The following is an 18,550-nucleotide window of genomic DNA, read 5'->3' as shown; positions in this document are numbered from 1 at the left end:
TCCTTGGTACTGGACTGAAGTGCAAGGTCCCGAAACCCCAGCTGGGCATTTGCTAGAAATGTGGGTTCTTGGGGCCACCATGTACTGTCTGAAAGTGCATTTTATAACAAGGTCTCATCGCCCCCTCCCCCGGCCCCCCGACTTTGGACATCCCTGAAAGGGGAAGAAAAGCAGCTGAAAAATTCACAGTTGGCACCGGTGTCATAACAGCCCCTTAACATTCTTATGGAACCTTACATTTACCCAAAGCCTTCCACGTGTATTACTTCACTTGAACCAAATTAAGAACAGCCCTGAATTCAGTTAGACATTTTGCAGCTGGAAATTGAAGTCCAGAGAGCTAGGACGGCTCAGGATACCCTCTCGCAAACTGGGAAGTCATGGCAGGAACCCGCGCAGAGTCCCATCCGTTTCTGGGAGGATGGCCTTGGACGGCAATCAGAACTGTGCCTGACTTTTAACTCACAGGAGAAAACACTACCCTCCACCGGCCGGAGGCGGGCTTAACAGAGGTCGCTAGGTTACTTGATTCGGCACAGGAACTTTCCACCAATCCGCCAGCTGCTGGCACGAGGATCTCCTCGCAGCGTCAATGGCGTTTGTGCGCATGTGTCGTCGCCTGGCGGGAGGAGGAGCCTTTTATCTCTTGCCTTCCGGGCGATACAGGAAGTGGCTCGGGTGCGCACGCACGACGTCCCCACAGCTCTAGGGGCAGTTTCCTCCGCCGGCGTGGGAGATCCCGGGCTCCCAGCATTCTTGTTCGCGCCACCTCGCCCCTGCCCCCTTCGTGCCGGAGCGGGGTCGCAAGCTCCCGAGTCCCTCCGGTCCCTGCAGCCGGCGTCTCGCCGCCGTGCGACTCTCAGGTAGTCCCCGTGCCGCTTCCCCTCGTTACCGCCGCCATGGCGCCGCCGAGGCCGGGCCCCCACTCCCCGGCCCAGGGCGCCCGCGACGAGCCGGCCTGTTGAAAAGCCCCCCTAGTGATCCAGGGAGTGACGTCATAGCTGGAAGGGGCCGCGGCGGTCACCTCGCGTCTAACCCCCTCATGTCTCTGGTGGGGAAACTGAGGCACGGGCAGGGCCACAGAGTTGAAGGCAGCGTCAGTCGCCCCCGCCCCTCCCTGCACGACCCTGGCTTCTCGTCAAACGCATTGCACCCCCTCAGAGACCTTGCCTGACGGCGCTGCTACCCAAGGCCATCACCTTTAGACCCCGCGTCAGCCTGCCTCATTGCCCCGTTGCGCTTACCACTCTGAAACGAAGTCTTTTGTTTCTATCTTCCTCCGCCAGGTGTTGGTCACACTCACACTCTGCCCCGGCCAGGCCCTGTGCTGAGCGCCAGGTGTGTGCGAGGCAAGAACGCAGACAGGTCTCCGCGCGTTGCAGCTGGCATTCTCCTGGGACAGAGGTTGATTGCAAAGACATCCCAGGTCGTGACAGGTGTTATGAAGGAAACGGGGACGGGAAGGGGGCACGGGGGGGGGGGCGGTGATCGGAGGTTGGCGATGTTAAATTAGGAAGGCAGAGAGGCCCCCGAGGAGGTGACCTTTCTTAAAAAACATAGGTTTGAGAGCTTTATTGTAAGTTAGACCTGTGTGTACCTGTTGATGAGCTTGGGGACTTTAATATAGTTGTGCAAACACCACCTCGGTGCCGTTTTAGAACATCCCGTCCCCTCACAAAGTTCCCCAGGGGCACCTTTTGACAGACAGCTGGAGGTTGGGGGGAGGGGGAGTTACCCCAGCCACGGCGAGGGGCGAGCACGCCATCGGGGGCAGAAAGGAAGCCGGCAGGGAGCGTGTGGGTGCAGAGCGGGAGGAGGGCAGTGTGGGGGGCGGTGGGGGAGGTGAAGGCGGGCGGGTGCCTTCTGGACTCAGGGCTCCCAGTGTCCTGCATACCACGTGGTCCACAAAGGCCAACACGTACTGGAATGGCCTGTGCTCCTTCCTAATGGCAGGAGTGTTCTCTCCCATCTTGATGGTTGAAGCGGGGGAGGGAACGGGAGTCAAGTTTCAGGCCCTGTGTGTGCTCACTGGGTTGTCATAACCCTATGAAATGGATGTCAGTGACTGTATTATGGATGAGAAAGTCAAGGTTAAATAACACGGCCAAAGCGATATGGCTAGTTCCTGGGCTCGATGGCAGCAGCCTGGCCACGGCTTTGTTCGCCCGTGCAGGTAACTGGCGTTCCACGTCAGGCAGCGGTAGCCGCTCGCTCCACGGCCTCTCGCCAAGTTGCTTTCTGAGCTGTTGCTTTTACCCAGCATGTCTGCGCCTGCTTATTGTTCATGGAGCTGGGGAAACGCAAATGTCTTTCCAAAATGCCTAGTAGTTTCCCGTTCTGTGTTGTCTTTTTTTTAGAGATGTTACCCTTGTTGGCAAGTATGCCACTCAGCTCCCTGACTCCTTTGGGAGAGGTGACTGACATGGTAGGCTTCGTGGCTTAAAATTTTGCTAGCCGATGACAGAATTGAAAAAGTGGCTTCAGCACGCGTGAGTCACCAGGGAGTTACAGTCCACAGACTTTCTCCTTGCAAAGGAAAGTAGTTCATTGTACCCACTAAGTCTGAGGTACTGCCCAGTGTGATCCTCAGAGTACTCCTGGAGAAAGTATTTTGTATTTATAAAGCAGGAAAGTAAGGCCTGGTGAGAGCAGGGTCCAACACCTGGTGAGTTTACTAAAAAAACTCGTAATGGGAGATTCTTGCTGGCAGATATCCACCCATATGCGAGGCTGGTGCTCACGTAGACCAAAGTGGATTACTTTGAAAAACTCCTACAAAGAAATCGCAGCCAGGACTGGTTGCTTATCTAAGTAACTTCACATGGAGATCTTGACCTAAACCAACGAGCAGAGATTAGTAAGAAAGTGGATTCTCACTCAGTGGGAACCGGGAAGAGGGGACCTGCTGCTGGTTTGCGGTTGTATCCTGGTGCTCAGCGCGGCGTCGCTGTAAAGCCTGAGCAAGTTGAGTTCTAGCTGGGACTGAAGCACTGGGGATGTGTCAGCGTTGGTTTATCCGTAGTGACAAGTGTAAGGAAACTGGCTGTGGGTGTATAGGAACTCTCCTGTCTTTACAGTGTCTATAAATCTAAAATAGGAAGTTTATTTTTAAAAAGCACTCTCACATATTTAGATCTCTTCAATAGAGAGAGACCTAGCATCAAGCCATGTACTCTTTGTTTCCCTTCTGCACCTTAATTAGCTTTGCATTGCCTCTCGGTGGTATTTATAACTTAAAAAAGGACCTGTCCTTAACATTTTCCATTATTTGTTTTAGAGCCAAAATGAGTCTGTTTGGAACAACCTCTGGTTTTGGAACTGGTGGGACCAGCATGTTTGGCAGCACAACTACAGATAACCACAACCCTATGAAGGTACCACATTGGACATCCTGGAGTTGTCCTGAAGAGGGCAGGGCAGGGTCTCCCACAGCAGTGGCAGCAGGAGAAACTGATAGTGGGGGGCCTCCTTTGGGGTGGAAGCTCTGAAAATTTGTCGGGTTGCTTTCTCAAACATTGGAGCATAGGGACCTGCTGTCCTGTCCCCCTCACTGCCCCAGTCACCAGAATCACCTGGGGCCTGGCCTACACTGTTGAATCAGAATCTCTGCAGGGAGGGAGGGAGGGCAGGCAGTAGCTGTGATCAGCACTTAAGGGCAAGATGGTGGGCCCTCATCTGGAAACGTGGTTGTGCTGGTGCCTTCACTGGCTTCTTTCTCATCACCCTTTTTGAGCAAAGTAAGACAGGTCTGATTCCATTAGTTCTTGAGCACAAGGGAATTCCACCCTGAGGTTCAGTGAGAAAGAAAGCAATTTTGAAGGAAACTGGGATGATGCATACATTTTAACGTTGACCTTTCCCCCACCAGGATATTGAAGTGACCTCCTCTCCTGATGATAGCATTGGTTGTCTATCTTTTAGCCCACCAACCTTGCCAGGGAACTTTCTTATTGCAGGATCGTGGGCTAACGATGTAAGTGCTCCTTATGTGTGTGTTCTGTATGTCATGCCTCTTTGAATGGGTGGAATTAGCTTTCCTTTTGGCTCCATCCTCTCCCAAGCGGTTGAAGCTCAGTTAAGACTTATCCATGTTGACAAATGTAAGAAGGAAACTGGGTGTGGAGTGATGGGAACTCTCCTGTTTTTACAATTTTCTGTATTTAAATAAATAAATTTTAGATAAATTAGATCAGTGGTTGCCAACCAGTGGTCCGTGAGGTCCGAAAGGTATCAACCAGTGGTTCCCACCCTTTTTTTGGCCATGCCCCACCTGAGCATCTCTGAAATCCTGCTGCCCCCCTGCGACATGTAATTCTTATTATTAAAAAATGACTTCTGTTCCTGTGGAGGAAGCCTAAAAGGCCATTAACTTGGTCTAAACAAGCGTCCAAAGAGCATGGCTTCCGTGGAAAAGAAAAAGAAAAGACCAAAAGGACAGTTTAAGTACTGAGGAAGAAATCACTAAGAAATTGTTAAAAAAAATATGAAGTAATATGAAAATAATAGCAAATAAAGTTTCAAGACATAATAACTGAAATGCATAAGTATGTCACAACATATATTTACTAGAGGCCTGATGCACAAAATTCCTGCAAGAGTAGGCCTTCCTTCCCCTGGCTGCCGGCACCGGCTTCCCTCTGGCACCCGGGACCCAGGCTTCCCTCGCAGCCCTGACTTCACCTGGAAGAACGTCCGGTCTAATTAGCATATTACGCTTTTATTATTATTATAGATATACTGTATATGAGGCCCTAGAACCATAAGAAATGCAAAAAATTTACTGTTAATTACTCATTCTTGATTGCCCCCCTGTGGGGCATGTGCCCCACGTTGGGAACCACTGGTGTAAACCCTTCTGAGTGGGCAGACGTCAGTTCTTGGTACACTGAGTTTTGTTGAAGCACAATTACACAGCTGGCTCAGGTCAGAATCTGGAAGTGTATTCCCAGATCAGCTGGTGTTCGTTGGGGGTGCGTGTTGTCCACGACCGTGCACCTAGGCTTCCTGAGCATGTTCTTCAGCACATGGCAACTTCTCTTAACTTTAGATAGAGCGCAGCTTCTGCAGAGGCCTTGTACTTACCTGTTGTGTACAAAAAAGAGACAAAATCATAGCATACAAAAAGGAATAAAACTGGTAGAAAAATAAGCAAAGGGGATGAAGAGGTACTTCACAAAGAGGTTCAAGTGATCCATTAAACTTCAACCACTCAGCCACACCTAAAATAGGTAAACACGCATTTACACAATTGACTTGTTTTTCTATCAAATTAACAAAAATAAGAAGGTTAAAGGAATTACACTTGGTGCTGACAACACTAAGCTGAAGCCTTAGGTGGTGTGCTGGTAGGTGTGTGTGTTGGTACAGTTCTTAAGCAATCCTTCTCAGCGATTCCCCTGGGGCCTGAGGAGGATCTAAGCGTAGACCCTTGAGGGCCTTCATGCAGGAAAACTTTAGAATTGCACTATCTAATAGTAATGGTAATTTATGATATGTCGGAATGATGGGATGCCATTTTTAAAGCTTTTGAAAAGGTTTCTGCAACAGGGAAGCAGGCAGTGAGGGGATGAGGGGAGGAAAGTAGTTGGGGAGGAGGTTGTCAAGGTTGAGCAGGTTTGGTTTTTACATGGAGTTTCTAGAAAGACTTCAGTTGATTCTCTGCCAAAAAAATGTAAGAATGTTTATTGGCAACTAATGCAGTTGAGGGGAACTGCAATTACAAAAATGAAGATACTCTGCAGCCTCGTTTTTCGAAGAAAATACGTGTGCCTAGAAAGACTGAAAGCACACAGCTGCCAACTAGTTGTCCATGGGATGAGGGTGATTTTTGTTTTGTCATATTTACAAAATCTCTAAGTAAATGCATTACTTTTGTAACTGGGGAAAATGATATAAAAAGTCAAAGTGAAGTATTCAGAGAAGAAAGGTTAAGTTTCCACTTTGGTTTTGATTCTCTGAATGGTAATGATGACATTCTGCCTTAGAAGACAGATGTAGCTCATAGCTATGTTGAGAAAACTGTCTGCGGTTTTAGGTGGAAGCAAACGAATTTGTATGTTTAAATGGATTAGGAATAGGAAAGTAACTACTTGTGTATACTTTTCAATTACTTTATTCTAAGATTTTAATAAGTAGATTGATCAAAGTCCATATATATTTTGTACTCCATTAGTTATTAGTTTTAAATGCATATAATTTATCATAAATTGTTATGTTTGCATTAACATGTCTTACTACCATAGGTTCGCTGCTGGGAAGTTCAGGACAGTGGACAGACTATTCCTAAAGCCCAGCAGATGCACACAGGGCCTGTCCTCGACGTCTGCTGGAGTGATGTAAGTGTCATTCGATTTTTCATGTTTTCTTCTACATAAGTAGTGTATTCAGAATGTTTGTATGTTTCTGTTTTTATATAACCCCAAACACAAATAATGGGTATGTGTACACATTGAAGGAATTACAGATTTCTGAGTGTAAATATAGTAATTTATTGATGTTCCTGATGTTATCATTGTTGGCTTTAGTTAATCTCTATGAAAGCTTTGTTGCATAAAAAATCCATTGTTTTATTGACATGTTACCTTGAACAGAGGATTTTTCTTGAGGCCTTTCCTACTTCTAAATATTCCATGAGCTTGGGTTGTTTTAAAATTAGAAATTTACTATCTAGAAAATAAAATCTTTTCTGTTATTAGACATTTGAAGACATTTGGTTTTTTTGGGATTCCCTTTCCCTCCCAGATCCTGACTATCAGCTACATAAGCAAGCGTGTTCAAGGTTGTTGTTGTTGTTGTTTGTTGTTGCTATTAATTGAGGAGAACTGAATGAAGGTGAAGGATAGGTGGCAAGGCACAGAGAGAGCTGCAGCTGTGGAGGGCCTGCCCCCTGGATGAAGGAGTAGCAGGGGGCGGGGGAGAGCTGACAGCCCAGCCCTTCTCCCTCTCCTGCCTGGTGGCTACACCGGTACAAAGAAAACAGAGGGGCCTGACTGAGTAGGAAATTGATAGATGTGCCAATAGGTAGATGCAACATTCTGAAAAGTGATGACTTTGTTACAGATATAATTATTTCTAAGTTAATTTGCCTGTTTGTTTTTATTTTTCTGTTTGTTTTTTTTTCTTACAGAGAGGAAGGGGGAGAGAGAGAGAGTTAGAAACATCGGTGAGAGAGAAACATCGATCAGCTGCCTCCTGCACACCTCCTACTGGGCATGTGCCCGCAACCAAGGTACATGCCCTTGACCGGAATCGAACCTGAGACCTTTCAGTCCGCAGGCCGACGCTCTATCCACTGAGCCAAACTGGTGTCGGCTGCCTGTCTTTCTTAACTGATTGGGTAATGGTTCAGAATTGTAAACTTTCTTTTAAGTGTGGTAAGGAGTAGAGGTAACTGACAGGAATTCTGCTGCCCAGATGTTACTGAGTGGCTGTTGGCATTTACCAAATGATGCAGTCCGTTCCCTTTCCCAAGTTGTGCCTCATCTCGTGGAGGACTCAAACCTCGGAGTGAGGAGTTCTGACAGTGAGCTGTTCTAGAGGCAGGATGTCTTGGTTGGGGTGGGTGTGAACACAGGGAGCCTAAAGAATTTGAAAGGGTGCTGTGAATGTGTCACTAAAGAGGCAAGAATTGAGCTGAATTTTAAAGGAAAAGTGAGCTGTGAGCATTGTCTCGTTCAGGCGTAGGTTCAAATTTTGTCTTTATCTCCTCCAGCTTTTTTACTGTGGCAAGATACATAATGTCTGTGTCTGTTTCCTCACATATCAAATAAAGATAATAATAACTAAACAGAGAATAGCATTTAATTCAGCATATAGTGACCAGGCCCTCTAGCACGCCGGAGCACCAAGATGTAGTGGCACTCAGAGGAGGCAAGGTCGGCAGGTCCTGTGCTCGCGGGACTCGTGACCTCTTAGGACCAACATAGAAACAGATGAGAATTTCAGGTAGCGAACGTTTGTGACAGCTGCTTTATCTGCATGGTGCTCCCATATGAAATGAAGATAATAATTACAACAGAATAGCCAACTGTGGCCAAATGGGGCCGTTGCCTGTGTTTGTAAACAGTTCTGTCAGAACACAGCCACACTCATTCATTATGTGGTGTGGCAGCTGCTTTCATGCTGCAGCAGCAGCAGAGCTAAGGAGCTGCAACGGTGAACTACAAAGACTGAAATATTTACTAAACAAATAGCCAGCACTTTAAGACAAAATTTGCCAACCACTGGTCTAGACTTTCCAATTAGTGCTTTCTCTTTTTAGTAAAAATTACCTTTTATGTATATATACTAGAGGCCCGGTGCACAAAATTCGTGCACTCGGGGGGGGGGTGCTGTCCCTCAGCCCGGATTGTGAGAAGGCTCAGGCCAGGCCGAGGGACCCCACTGGTGCACAATTAGGGCCAGGGAGGGGTGCAGGAGGGCTCCAGGGCGTGTCCAGCCCATCTCGCTCTGTCCCGATCTTCTCGCTCAGTCCCGATCAGCCGGACCCCAGCAGCAAGCTAACCTACCAGTTGGAGTGTCTGCCCCCTGGTGGCCAGTGATTGTCATAGAGAGTGGTTGAGTGGCCTTAGCATATCATTAGCACATTACGCTTTGATTGGTTGACTGGATGACCGGACACTTAGCATATTAGGCTTTTACATATATAGGACATATCTATATATATAAAAGCCTAAATGACCGTTCAACTGGTAGCTATGACACGCACTGACCACCATGGGGCAGACACTCCGACTGGTAGGTTGGCTTGCTGCTGGGGTCCGGCCAATGGGGAGTGGGTGAGATGGGCCAGACATGCCCTGGAGCCCTCCCGCGGTCACTCCCTGGTTGGCCGGGCCCAATGGGGACTGGGCAACATTGGGTGACATGGGCCAGACACTCCTTGGAGCCCTCCCGTGGTCCCTCCCCAGCCCCGATCATGCACCGGTGGGGTCCCTCAGCCTGACCTGCACCCTCTTGCATTCTGGGACCCCTCAGGGGATGTCCGCAGGCCAGGCCTAAGGACCCCACCACTGCATGCTAGTGTGTGTGTGTGTGTATTTTTTTAAAATATATTTTAGTGATTTTTTACAGAGAAGAAGGGAAAGGGATAGAGAGTAAGAAACATTGATGAGAGAGAAACATCAATCAGCTGCCTCCTGCACACCCCCCACTGGGGATGTGCCCGCAACCAAGGTACATGCCCTTGACCGGAATCGAACTTGGGACCCTTCAGTCTGCAGGCTGACGCTCTATCCACTGAGCCAAACCAGTTAGAGCTGTATGTATATTTTAATTTCAGAGAGGAAGGGAGCAGGCGAGAGAGATAGAAACATTAATGATAAGGGAGAATCATTGATCAGCTGCCTCCTGCACGCCCCGCACTGGGGATCGAGCCTGTAACCTGGCATGTTCCCTGACTGGGAATCGAACCATGACCTCCTGGCTCCTAGGTCAAAGTTCAATCACTTAGCCTTGCCAGCCAAGCAGTAAAAATTATCTTGTGCTTCATACTTGAATGGCCTACTTTGAGTTCTGTATGTGAATATTTTAAAAACCATTTACAAGAACTGCTATTTTTTAAGATATCCTGTAATTGACATAGGACCACTGATTATTGAACATTAGTGTCGTTTTACGGCATGCCCTTTGGAATCCTATTAGATATGGAGCTGAACAAAAGTAGTAATGAGTATAGACATATGTGTATATAAAAAGAAGAAGGAAATACGGCAAATTTTTGTAATTGGTGGATCTAAGTGGAGGGTTTATGGGTGTTCATTGTTTTATTCTTGCAACTTTCGTGAAGGCTTGAAATTGATTAAAATAAGAAAAAAGTGTAAGTGGCTCCTGGTTAACTGACACAGATACCAGCTACGCTGTCTGTTCCTGGAGGACGTGTCAGGGCCCTGGCTGCCTCTGAGAGGAGAGCTGGGTCAGTGGGAGAGGCAGAGTCCTCACTGTGCCTTTGAATTTGTTCATCCTGTGTACATAGCATGTCTTATAAAAAATAAATCAATAATAAAAATGGAGCTGAAAATGTGTTTTGTATATGACATTGTCGTCTATAGTATAGTGGCCCCATATAATTGGAAAAGTAAAAATTTCAGAGCAAAACCTGCCTGAATACAGTCAGCCCCTTCTAATTATACATATAGACAGAGATTTTCTTTTTCTTAGCATGACAGGTTCTCTCCCGTTTATTGTAGGATGGGAGCAAAGTTTTTACGGCTTCATGTGATAAAACTGCCAAAATGTGGGACCTTAACAGTAACCAAGCAATACAGATCGCACAGGTAAGGAGAGCTTGCCCTCTGCAAGTTCTAGAATTCCATTTCTAGAATTCTCTTACAGAAAAGATGCGGTTTGACTGTACCAACTCACTTAGGCTTTAGACAGAAACCCCCTGGTTAGCACAACAGACCGTTTGTGACCATTCTTACTCGTGCTCCACAGATGCTCTGTGAAGGGTCTCCCATGTATGTGTAGATGAGAGCGTCATGAGGAGTTAGTGATGTTAAATATGTAAAGGACACATGTGACAGGTGACCCTCAACATTCACTCGCTTGACACTCAGCACCCGTGGGTGGCTTGTCTTTTACCAGCTACATATGCTCACTCGTTCATTGGGCCAGCATTTATCCGATACCTGATGTATGCCAGGTACTGTCAGCGGGAGGTACAACGGTGAGGAGATGCTTCCACACGCCCCAGAGCTTTGTAGTCCACTAGGGACAAGGCAGGCTCTTGTGTGAAGTCTGCTAAGAAAGGTGGAAGCGACGAGGATGAGAGAACCTAGAGCCAGGAACCTGTGAGGACACTGAGATGGTGTCAGGAAGGTGTTCCGCACTCGGGCCACAGTGCTGTGTGCAAGAGGCAGCTCCTGATCTCTCAGTTTGTGTCACCTCAGTAAGTAAATAAAACCTTGGTGGAGTCCCCTACTAGCTATTTCTGATGATTTCCCGGGAGGGACTCCCTCACTCTCACATGCTAGCTAATTGTGGGTAAAATCCAATTAAGTTCATGCGAATGGAAGGGAGACATGGGCTCTTACGTTACTTGAATGTTTTGGTCATGGTGAAGGGCTAAAATACCCTTCAGTTTTTGTTTGGTTTGACCTCAATATTTAAATTAATTCCTTCTCTTTGGATTTTCAGAACTAAAGCTGTTAGCACTAGTTACATTTACCTTCATCTGTTTTGGTTCTGTCTTGTTGAAAGCATGATGCTCCTGTGAAAACCATTCATTGGATCAAAGCCCCGAACTACAACTGCGTGATGACCGGGAGCTGGGATAAGACTTTGAAGGTACACTCCGCTGAGGGGCCCTGTGGCCCAACCAGGTCAACATGCATTCATTGTTCTTACAGTGTTTGGGCTTTAGCTCTGAATAGTCGCTTTCTGGCTTTTTTTCTTTTAGTTTTGGGATACACGATCATCAAATCCCATGATGGTTTTGCAGCTCCCTGAGAGGTGTTATTGTGCCGACATGGTAAGGCGTTTCTAACTTTATATATATTTCCTTTTAAAAGAGAAAAGCTTTTCTGACCTTATGACATCTTGCAATTAGAGGGGGATATAGTCCAGATTGCCTCAGTCATCTTAAATCTGAATCTTGTGCTGCATTTGTTCCAGAATTACTAAATAGTGGGTGTCAGGTTTTTGGTCACTTGTCATTTGAATATATGCAGAGAGCTATGTGCCATCAGGGTATGACCTTTATCGTGTGGCTGTAGGAAAGCGGGCAGTAACTCTGTGTTTTAGATTTGTGGGGACTGTCTCTGTGGGTGAGAAAATGAAGAACTTTCTCCATCCTTTTAGTCATCAGTCTTCAAGCTTTGTACCAACTGCCCAGCAAGTCCACTTACAGAAATTTGTCATGAGAACAAGAAGGTTGCACATGGTCTCTGTTGTTATAAAACTGTGAAACATGGAAAGTGATCTAAAGGGCAAGCAAGACAGACATGGTTAAGTGATCCCTGGGGTAGGTTTATTTGAGAGAATATTAGACAGTCATTAGTATTCTTAGAATACACACTTTGAGTTAATGATACGGATTATATAGAAACATACATTCACATGCATACATGTATAATGCTCAGAAAAAAGACTGGAGTAAAACTGTCATAACATTAACGACTGTTACTATTTGAAGAGCCATAGGTGATTTTTATTTCTTCTCTACTCCTAAGTATATTTTCTAAATATTCATATATTTTACTAGAGGCCCGGGAGCACAGTGCACGAATTCGTGCATAGGTGCGGTCCGCCCGATCGAGGCGGGGCCGTGGGCAGTTGTACGGCCAGCCCTGCCCCCTGTTTGAACTCCCAGTCGAAGGGACAATTTGCATATTAGCCTTTTATTATATAGGATAGTTTTAAAGAAACTAGTCTTTTAAAAAATGATTTTATCCAAATGTGATTTTATGTTTTCTTAAAGCATGTTGATATCATTGGGTTTTAAACTTAGAAAAAATTCAGACTTATTTTTATGACTGTAAAAAACTTTGATATAATATTTGGGTATAAAGACAGCACACTCCTGGGGTGGGGGGCAGTGGACTTCTTTTAAAAGCACAGTCCTCTGTTTAGTCCTGCCTCTGCTCAGTCACGTTTCTGCTCTCTGCCATTCCCCAGATCTATCCTATGGCTGTGGTGGCAACTGCGGAGAGGGGACTGATAGTCTATCAGTTAGAGAACCAGCCTTCTGAATTCAGGAGGATAGAATCTCCCCTGAAACATCAGGTGAGTCGGAAGTCAGATCAAGAAGCCGGGGTTTAGACCCATCCTGTGCCCGCGTATGGTTTTAAACACCTGTAAGTATTTTCAAAGGGAGTCAATTTAAGGAAACAAATGTCTAGCGAGTGAAAACTCTTCTTTGCTGGATGAGCCCAGCTTACCTGTCTCCCCTAAACTTCCCCCTGATAGCTGGGTGCTACTGAATAAAACTGCACTTCCCAGTGGACTGGCTCCATGGTAAGCTCATAGCTTCCACCTTCCACAGTGCCTTTGTCATGCCCAGATGCTGCTTAGGTTTTTGTCTCCTGCTGTCTTCCACTAGCCACGGGCTCTTAGATCTTCACTCTCTTGGGTCCCCTCTCCCTCTCTTTTCCCCTTTGTCTCAGGCTCAGATCAGCTTCTACTCAGAAAACAAGCTGGTGGTTGGGAGCTTCCTTATCTTCCTCCTGTGAATCCAGAAACCTGCCTGCACCTTTTCCTGCCCATCCCCAACTGTCAGGTGGAGACAGGGCCGGTTTCAGGGCAGGACCCGTGCCCTGCGGCCTTCTCGGGAACCTCCAGCCACTGATCAGCCAGCTCCTTCCTGTACCTTCCGTCTCTCCCCCGCGTATGCTTAGTGCAACATGAGCATACAACAAGCCTCACTCATCCTAGGAAACAAACTTTGTTTTGACCCCACCACCTGGACCCCTCTCCCTAACCAGTTGAGTGACAAGAAGAGTTTCGGTCCTTCAGTCCATCCTCTGTACCTGAGTGTGCGGACTCTACCTCGGCACATATGACCCTGCGGTGCCCTGGCTTCAACCCCCTAACTGACATTCGTTGCCCTTTGGGTAAATTCAAACTCCTTGGTACAACCTAGTCTGGTCTGGCTTCACTTGCAGGCGCCTGCTCATTCACTTGTTGAGGAATGCCGCCTGTCTTCCCCGGGTCACTGTGCAGATGTGTTCTTGTAAATCGTACCCCAGTTGTGTGGTTGCCGTCTGTGTGCGGGCATTAGACCCTGTGCCGAGCTGGTGGGGCAGGCAGGGGTACCGCTTGACCAGCTGTGGTTCCTCCTGTCCTCTAAGTACTTACAGACCTTTGTCTCTTTTTGTTAACTTTTTTTACTCACAGAAGTAATGGGGTTGCTATTTTGTTCATTTGTTTTTAACCAGTTAACTGCCACGCATCCAAAACGGAAACCATCCCCACATGCCACGATAGTTTGAATTTTAAAAAATCAATTTGCAATGAACATTATAAAAATAAATATATTACTCACAATTTGGGTGTTCTTGAATATTTTCAGCTGAAAATTCTCACGAAAAATGATTTTAATGTTGGTCAGGGCTGCCACTTAGGGAAAACATTTTTTTTTATGGACACGCATGGCGTGTGTGGAGGTCTGCCGCTTGCGTCTACAGAACCTTATGGCATACAAAGGGTTAAAGAGCAAATGGCACCAAAAGGGAACCAGCATTCACTTTCCATTTTTGTGGGGCATTTGTGTGTTCTGCATCATCACAATAACAAACTGCTCTTTCCCATCATCTCATGCTGCTCAGGGCCGTACCTGCTGACCTCCGCAGAAGCTAAAGTGTCCAGCTTGGCCAGGGTGGGTGGTCCTCTGGGTTAGGCCAGGTTGTCATGAGTAGTAGGAGGAAGGGAAGACCCAGAGGTGCCCAGCCCTGCTCCTTTGGGTCCCCAGATGCAGGGTTGGGTCAGGTGCAGTGACTTGCTTCGGCATTGCCCTTTCTGGTTTAGAAAGCGCTGGCTCGGCCACTGTCCCACTGGACCCTTGGTCCCCAGTGATAGCCAGGTGGTTACTGCTTCCCTTTTCCAGTGAGGGGCAGAGGCACAGAACATTGGGTCACGATGAAGGGCGCCCACCAGGCAGTGCTGGGCTAAGAATCACACTGACATGTCTTCCTCCCTCCCCATGAGAGGCCAGCACCAGAGAAGGGTCAGATGGGGTCCTGAGGGTCGTGAGCGTTGCTGGAGTGGCGGCCAGGCCTCGGGGGTGGCAGAGAACGAGCAACTGGATCAAAGCACATGGCCTGCGGTTTCTTCAGAAGAAAGTCAGAAAATAGTGCTTACTGGAGGAATATATGAAATGTTTTATTTTACACTGTGAGGATGTGCTTGTCTTGTTTTTTCAAACTACAGCACCGATGTGTGGCCATCTTTAAAGACAAGCAGAACAAGCCGACGGGGTTCGCGCTGGGAAGCATCGAGGGCAGAGTGGCCATCCACTACATCAACCCCCCAAACCCGTGAGTGGGCTCAGTCGGTGGTGCATTTTCAACCAAGACTTTTTCTGAAAAAGGGAAACTTAACTGGGGCCTTTGTTTTTCAGTGCCAAAGATAACTTTACCTTTAAATGTCACCGATCTAACGGAACCAACACTTCAGCTCCTCAGGACATCTATGCGGTACGTTTTTGGAAACTTAACCTTGAGAACGGAATGCGCCTAGAAACCAGACAGGGAGGTGGGTGGCTGAGTCATTATAGTATTAAAGACGATGTGGGGCTCACGGCTCGAGGGAAACAGCTGCCTCCGTGGGGCTGTTTTCTGTTTTTGTGAACATGTTGACTGTCTTCATCCTCTGACTTTACTTCCGAATGCAAGCTCAGGGCTGCTGAGGGAGCGTACCCCCCCTTCAAGGTGCTGGTAGACAGTGGATACACTTGACTTATACTGAGAAATTGCTGTTTGCTGAGAAAGAAGAGCGTTTTCTGAGGCCGTGCCTTGGGTCACTAGCTGCGCACTGGTTACCTTCTGTTGACTTGTGTGGTAACAAGAGCCACGATCGGTCCTGGGCTGGCGGTGGCTCAGGGAGCATGGCTAGTTGTCCTTGTGACCAGGCGCAGCAGCTCCAAGCAGGAAGCACGAGCTGGCGAAAGCAGGTTTCTCCTCCGTCCACCTCTAATTGTGCGTGTCGACCCCTGCAGGTCAATGGAATCGCGTTCCATCCTGTGCATGGCACCCTTGCCACGGTGGGATCTGATGGTAGATTCAGCTTCTGGGACAAAGATGCTAGAACAAAACTGAAAACTTCGGAACAGTTAGATCAGCCCATATCGGCTTGCTGCTTCAATCACAACGGAAACATATTTGCCTACGCTTCCAGCTACGACTGGTCCAAGGTGAGCGTTCCCAGCCCGCCGCACCCCTCCACGCACGGCAGGCACACTGACCACTTCCACTTCCCTTCCTTCTGGGTCTGGGCAGCTCGCCCTGGGCCAAGCCCTTGTCCCGGTGAGGTCATGGATGAGAGGACCTCTTGCATGAAACCGCACGTCGGAGCTAATTGTCCACCGCCCTCCCGGGGCCTTGCTCTCTGAGGGTGGTCATCTTGGCTTTTTTAAAAATATATTTTTATTGATTTTAGAGAGGAAGGGGGAGGGAGAGAGAAACATCAATGATGAGAGAAAATCATTGATCGGCTGCCTCCTGCACATCCCACACTGGGGATCGAGCCTACAACCTGGGCAAATGCCCTGACTGGGAATCGAATCGTGACCTCCTGGTTCATAGGTGGACACTGAGCCACACCAGCCTGGCCATCTTGGCTTATTGCAGGGGTGGCAGCTTAGCGTCTCGGCACCTACAAGACAAGCATGTACAGGGTGGTTCCTCCAGGTGGACATGGAAGGCAAATCCCACCAAGTCCCAGCCTCCTCCGCGGACGGAGGTTCCTGTTGAACAGTTGGCTTTTCTCTCCATTCCTTCCCCAGAGGCTGTGCTTCATGCACGGAGCGCTGGGCCCGGCGTGAGGAGCGCCCACAGAGTGCTAACTTCTGCTTCCTCCTAATAAGATTGTTGTGTGTCCCCATCAGGGCCATGAGTTCTATAATCCTCAGAAGAAAAACTACATCTTCCTGCGGAACGCGGCCGAGGAGCTCAAGCCCAGGAACAAGAAGTAGTGGAGACGCCTGTGGCCGGAGCCGCTCTCTGCTCGGCCCGATGTGTGCGGGTCGGGCCGGCTTGGGTGGGTGTGAGCCGTGGGTGTGGATTCTGCCCCTGGGGAGACAGTGTCCTGGGTTAGCATTTGGGCCCCGGGCCGCAGTGACTGTGGGTCTCTCCATTCCACTGCCTGTTACAGGAGTCCTCTGACTCCGGGGACCGAGGCCATTACCGAGGTAGAGTCGTGCGGGCCCCTGGTCTGCAGTGCTCAGTTCAGCAGTGTGTTCTAGAGACACTGGGCCATGTTTTACAAACACTGTACTGTACTTTGTAATAAAACATTTTAAAGACTGCCTGCCGAGCTCCCTTTGTCCACCTCCTCCCTTGCCCAGAGAGCGCCCAGTGAGCTCTGAAGTGATCATTCCTGTTCAGCATCGTTGTGGGTTTTGATTTGTGACTTCCGACGCCCTTTGGGAAATGCCAGGATCTCAAAACTTGGGAAAGGTGGGAATCCTGGGCTGCGAATGCCTTCTACCAAGTGGAATGTCTAGCAACAGTCCTGCCAGCATGGCCAGCAGAGTTGCTATGCGCTTTCCTTGTCCTTCCGCTCCCGTCTTTAACATCCCAGTGCTTTTCCTCTGCTGGGCAGCTGTCCTGGAGACTGAGGGACGGGCCTTTTTAGGCAAAGCCCGAGTGGGTGCTGTGTGTGTGGCCAAGTTAGAACCCCACTTCCCTGCAAGGGCAGTGCTCTTTACTCATGCCCTAGTGATAGTTATGGGGTGCTGCTTTTTTATTTCGTGTAATTTACAATTCCTGATTGGTAAGTACCAAATGAAATTCAAGTTGATGTTTGACTGTGGAGCTTATTGTGTTTTTACCCTGTGATCCCAAATGCTTCTTACACTTTACTGTCTGGGGCTGGTGTGTAAACTAACTTGCTGAGTGTGGAAATCTAGTGTCATCATGTAAGCAATGTGTTTGCCTACTCACCAAAAGCAATGACAATAAAATTTTCTACTGGAAGAGACTATCTGCCCTCCGTTTAAGTTCTTTGCTACGTGGAGCACAAATGAATTCGGATCCATTAACTCTTCAGCTCTGTCTTACCCTGAAAAGTGATTTTTTGCGAGAGAAAAAGGCATGCGCACTAGAAAAGGAAACTTGAATTTTCAAGTTAATCTTTTGCATCTCATTTTCCCTTTTATGAATTAGCCCTGTGGCTTTCTGGACGGGAGACAGAGGTGGAAAAGATGGCAGTGAGGGAGTCGAGCTTGGTTAGCTCAGGAGCCCCTTTCACGGGAGTGGAGTAGATTTACAGCTTTCGCTTAGCCCCACGCCCACATTCTCTACGAGCCAAAGCTGAACATGGCCGCAAAATAATGAGTCTAAGCCATGAGCTTTCGGAAGTGCTCTTTTCCAAGACTGGACCTTGCCACATTGCCAAGGGGGTAGTTTTTGTAACTGGTAAATTGGAAACATTTGCACAAGTCCAAGGTTGGACTTGGGCTGCCAGGAACCGGGAGTGAGTTTGCCGCTGTTGCCCACCAGGAACGTAAAAGATTACCACTTATTTGCTGATGGTCAACCAGGAGGTTTTTGTTGAAATCATTAAACTTCTAAGATATTTGTTTTCATGTTTCCTCAAAAACCCAGGGAGCTCTCCACCCGTTGTCTCTTGCTCTAAAAACAAACAAAAAAACGGAGCCTTGAGGAACTCTCTGCCTTAAACCTCCCTGTCCCTGCAGACGCTAGTACGTATGTTACATTCAGTAGGTGCTCAGTAACTACTGGTAAATTTAATGGCATCTTCTATTCAAAAAGAAATAAGTAATCTTGACTCTAAGAAATGTCATCATTCTGCCATTTAAAATCTGTATACCCAGTTAATAAAAAGGGGGTCTATAAAGCTCATGGCGAAGACACATTAGTGCTCCCCACGCTTA

General features: G+C 47.8%; 1 protein-coding gene across 8 annotated transcripts; it reads left to right on the top strand.

Moving 5' to 3' along the window:
- Positions 1-656: 656 nt before the first annotated feature.
- Positions 657-17,634, top strand: RAE1 (ribonucleic acid export 1). Of its 8 annotated transcripts, none has more exons than XM_059705226.1 (13): positions 657-863; positions 1,287-1,426; positions 3,278-3,374; positions 3,869-3,973; positions 6,243-6,335; positions 10,188-10,274; positions 11,200-11,286; positions 11,399-11,470; positions 12,616-12,723; positions 14,866-14,972; positions 15,056-15,131; positions 15,653-15,847; positions 16,441-16,564. In XM_059705226.1, exons 3-13 carry the CDS (start codon positions 3,285-3,287, stop codon positions 16,513-16,515), a joined length of 1,095 nt encoding a protein of 364 aa, XP_059561209.1. In that variant the 5' UTR covers positions 657-863; positions 1,287-1,426; positions 3,278-3,284; the 3' UTR covers positions 16,516-16,564. The 8 variants fall into 8 exon arrangements, with proteins under 8 accessions (XP_059561209.1, XP_059561210.1, XP_059561211.1 ...); XM_059705223.1 differs by having other exon boundaries at positions 658-863; positions 1,287-1,338; positions 16,541-17,634; XM_059705221.1 differs by having other exon boundaries at positions 658-863; positions 16,541-17,634.
- The last annotated feature ends 916 nt before the right edge of the window (positions 17,635-18,550 follow it).

The sequence above is a fragment of the Myotis daubentonii genome, chromosome 8, assembly GCF_963259705.1.
Source record: "Myotis daubentonii chromosome 8, mMyoDau2.1, whole genome shotgun sequence".
Taxonomy (NCBI): Eukaryota; Metazoa; Chordata; class Mammalia; order Chiroptera; family Vespertilionidae; genus Myotis; species Myotis daubentonii.
This window is presented reverse-complemented; position numbering and strand designations above follow the sequence as displayed.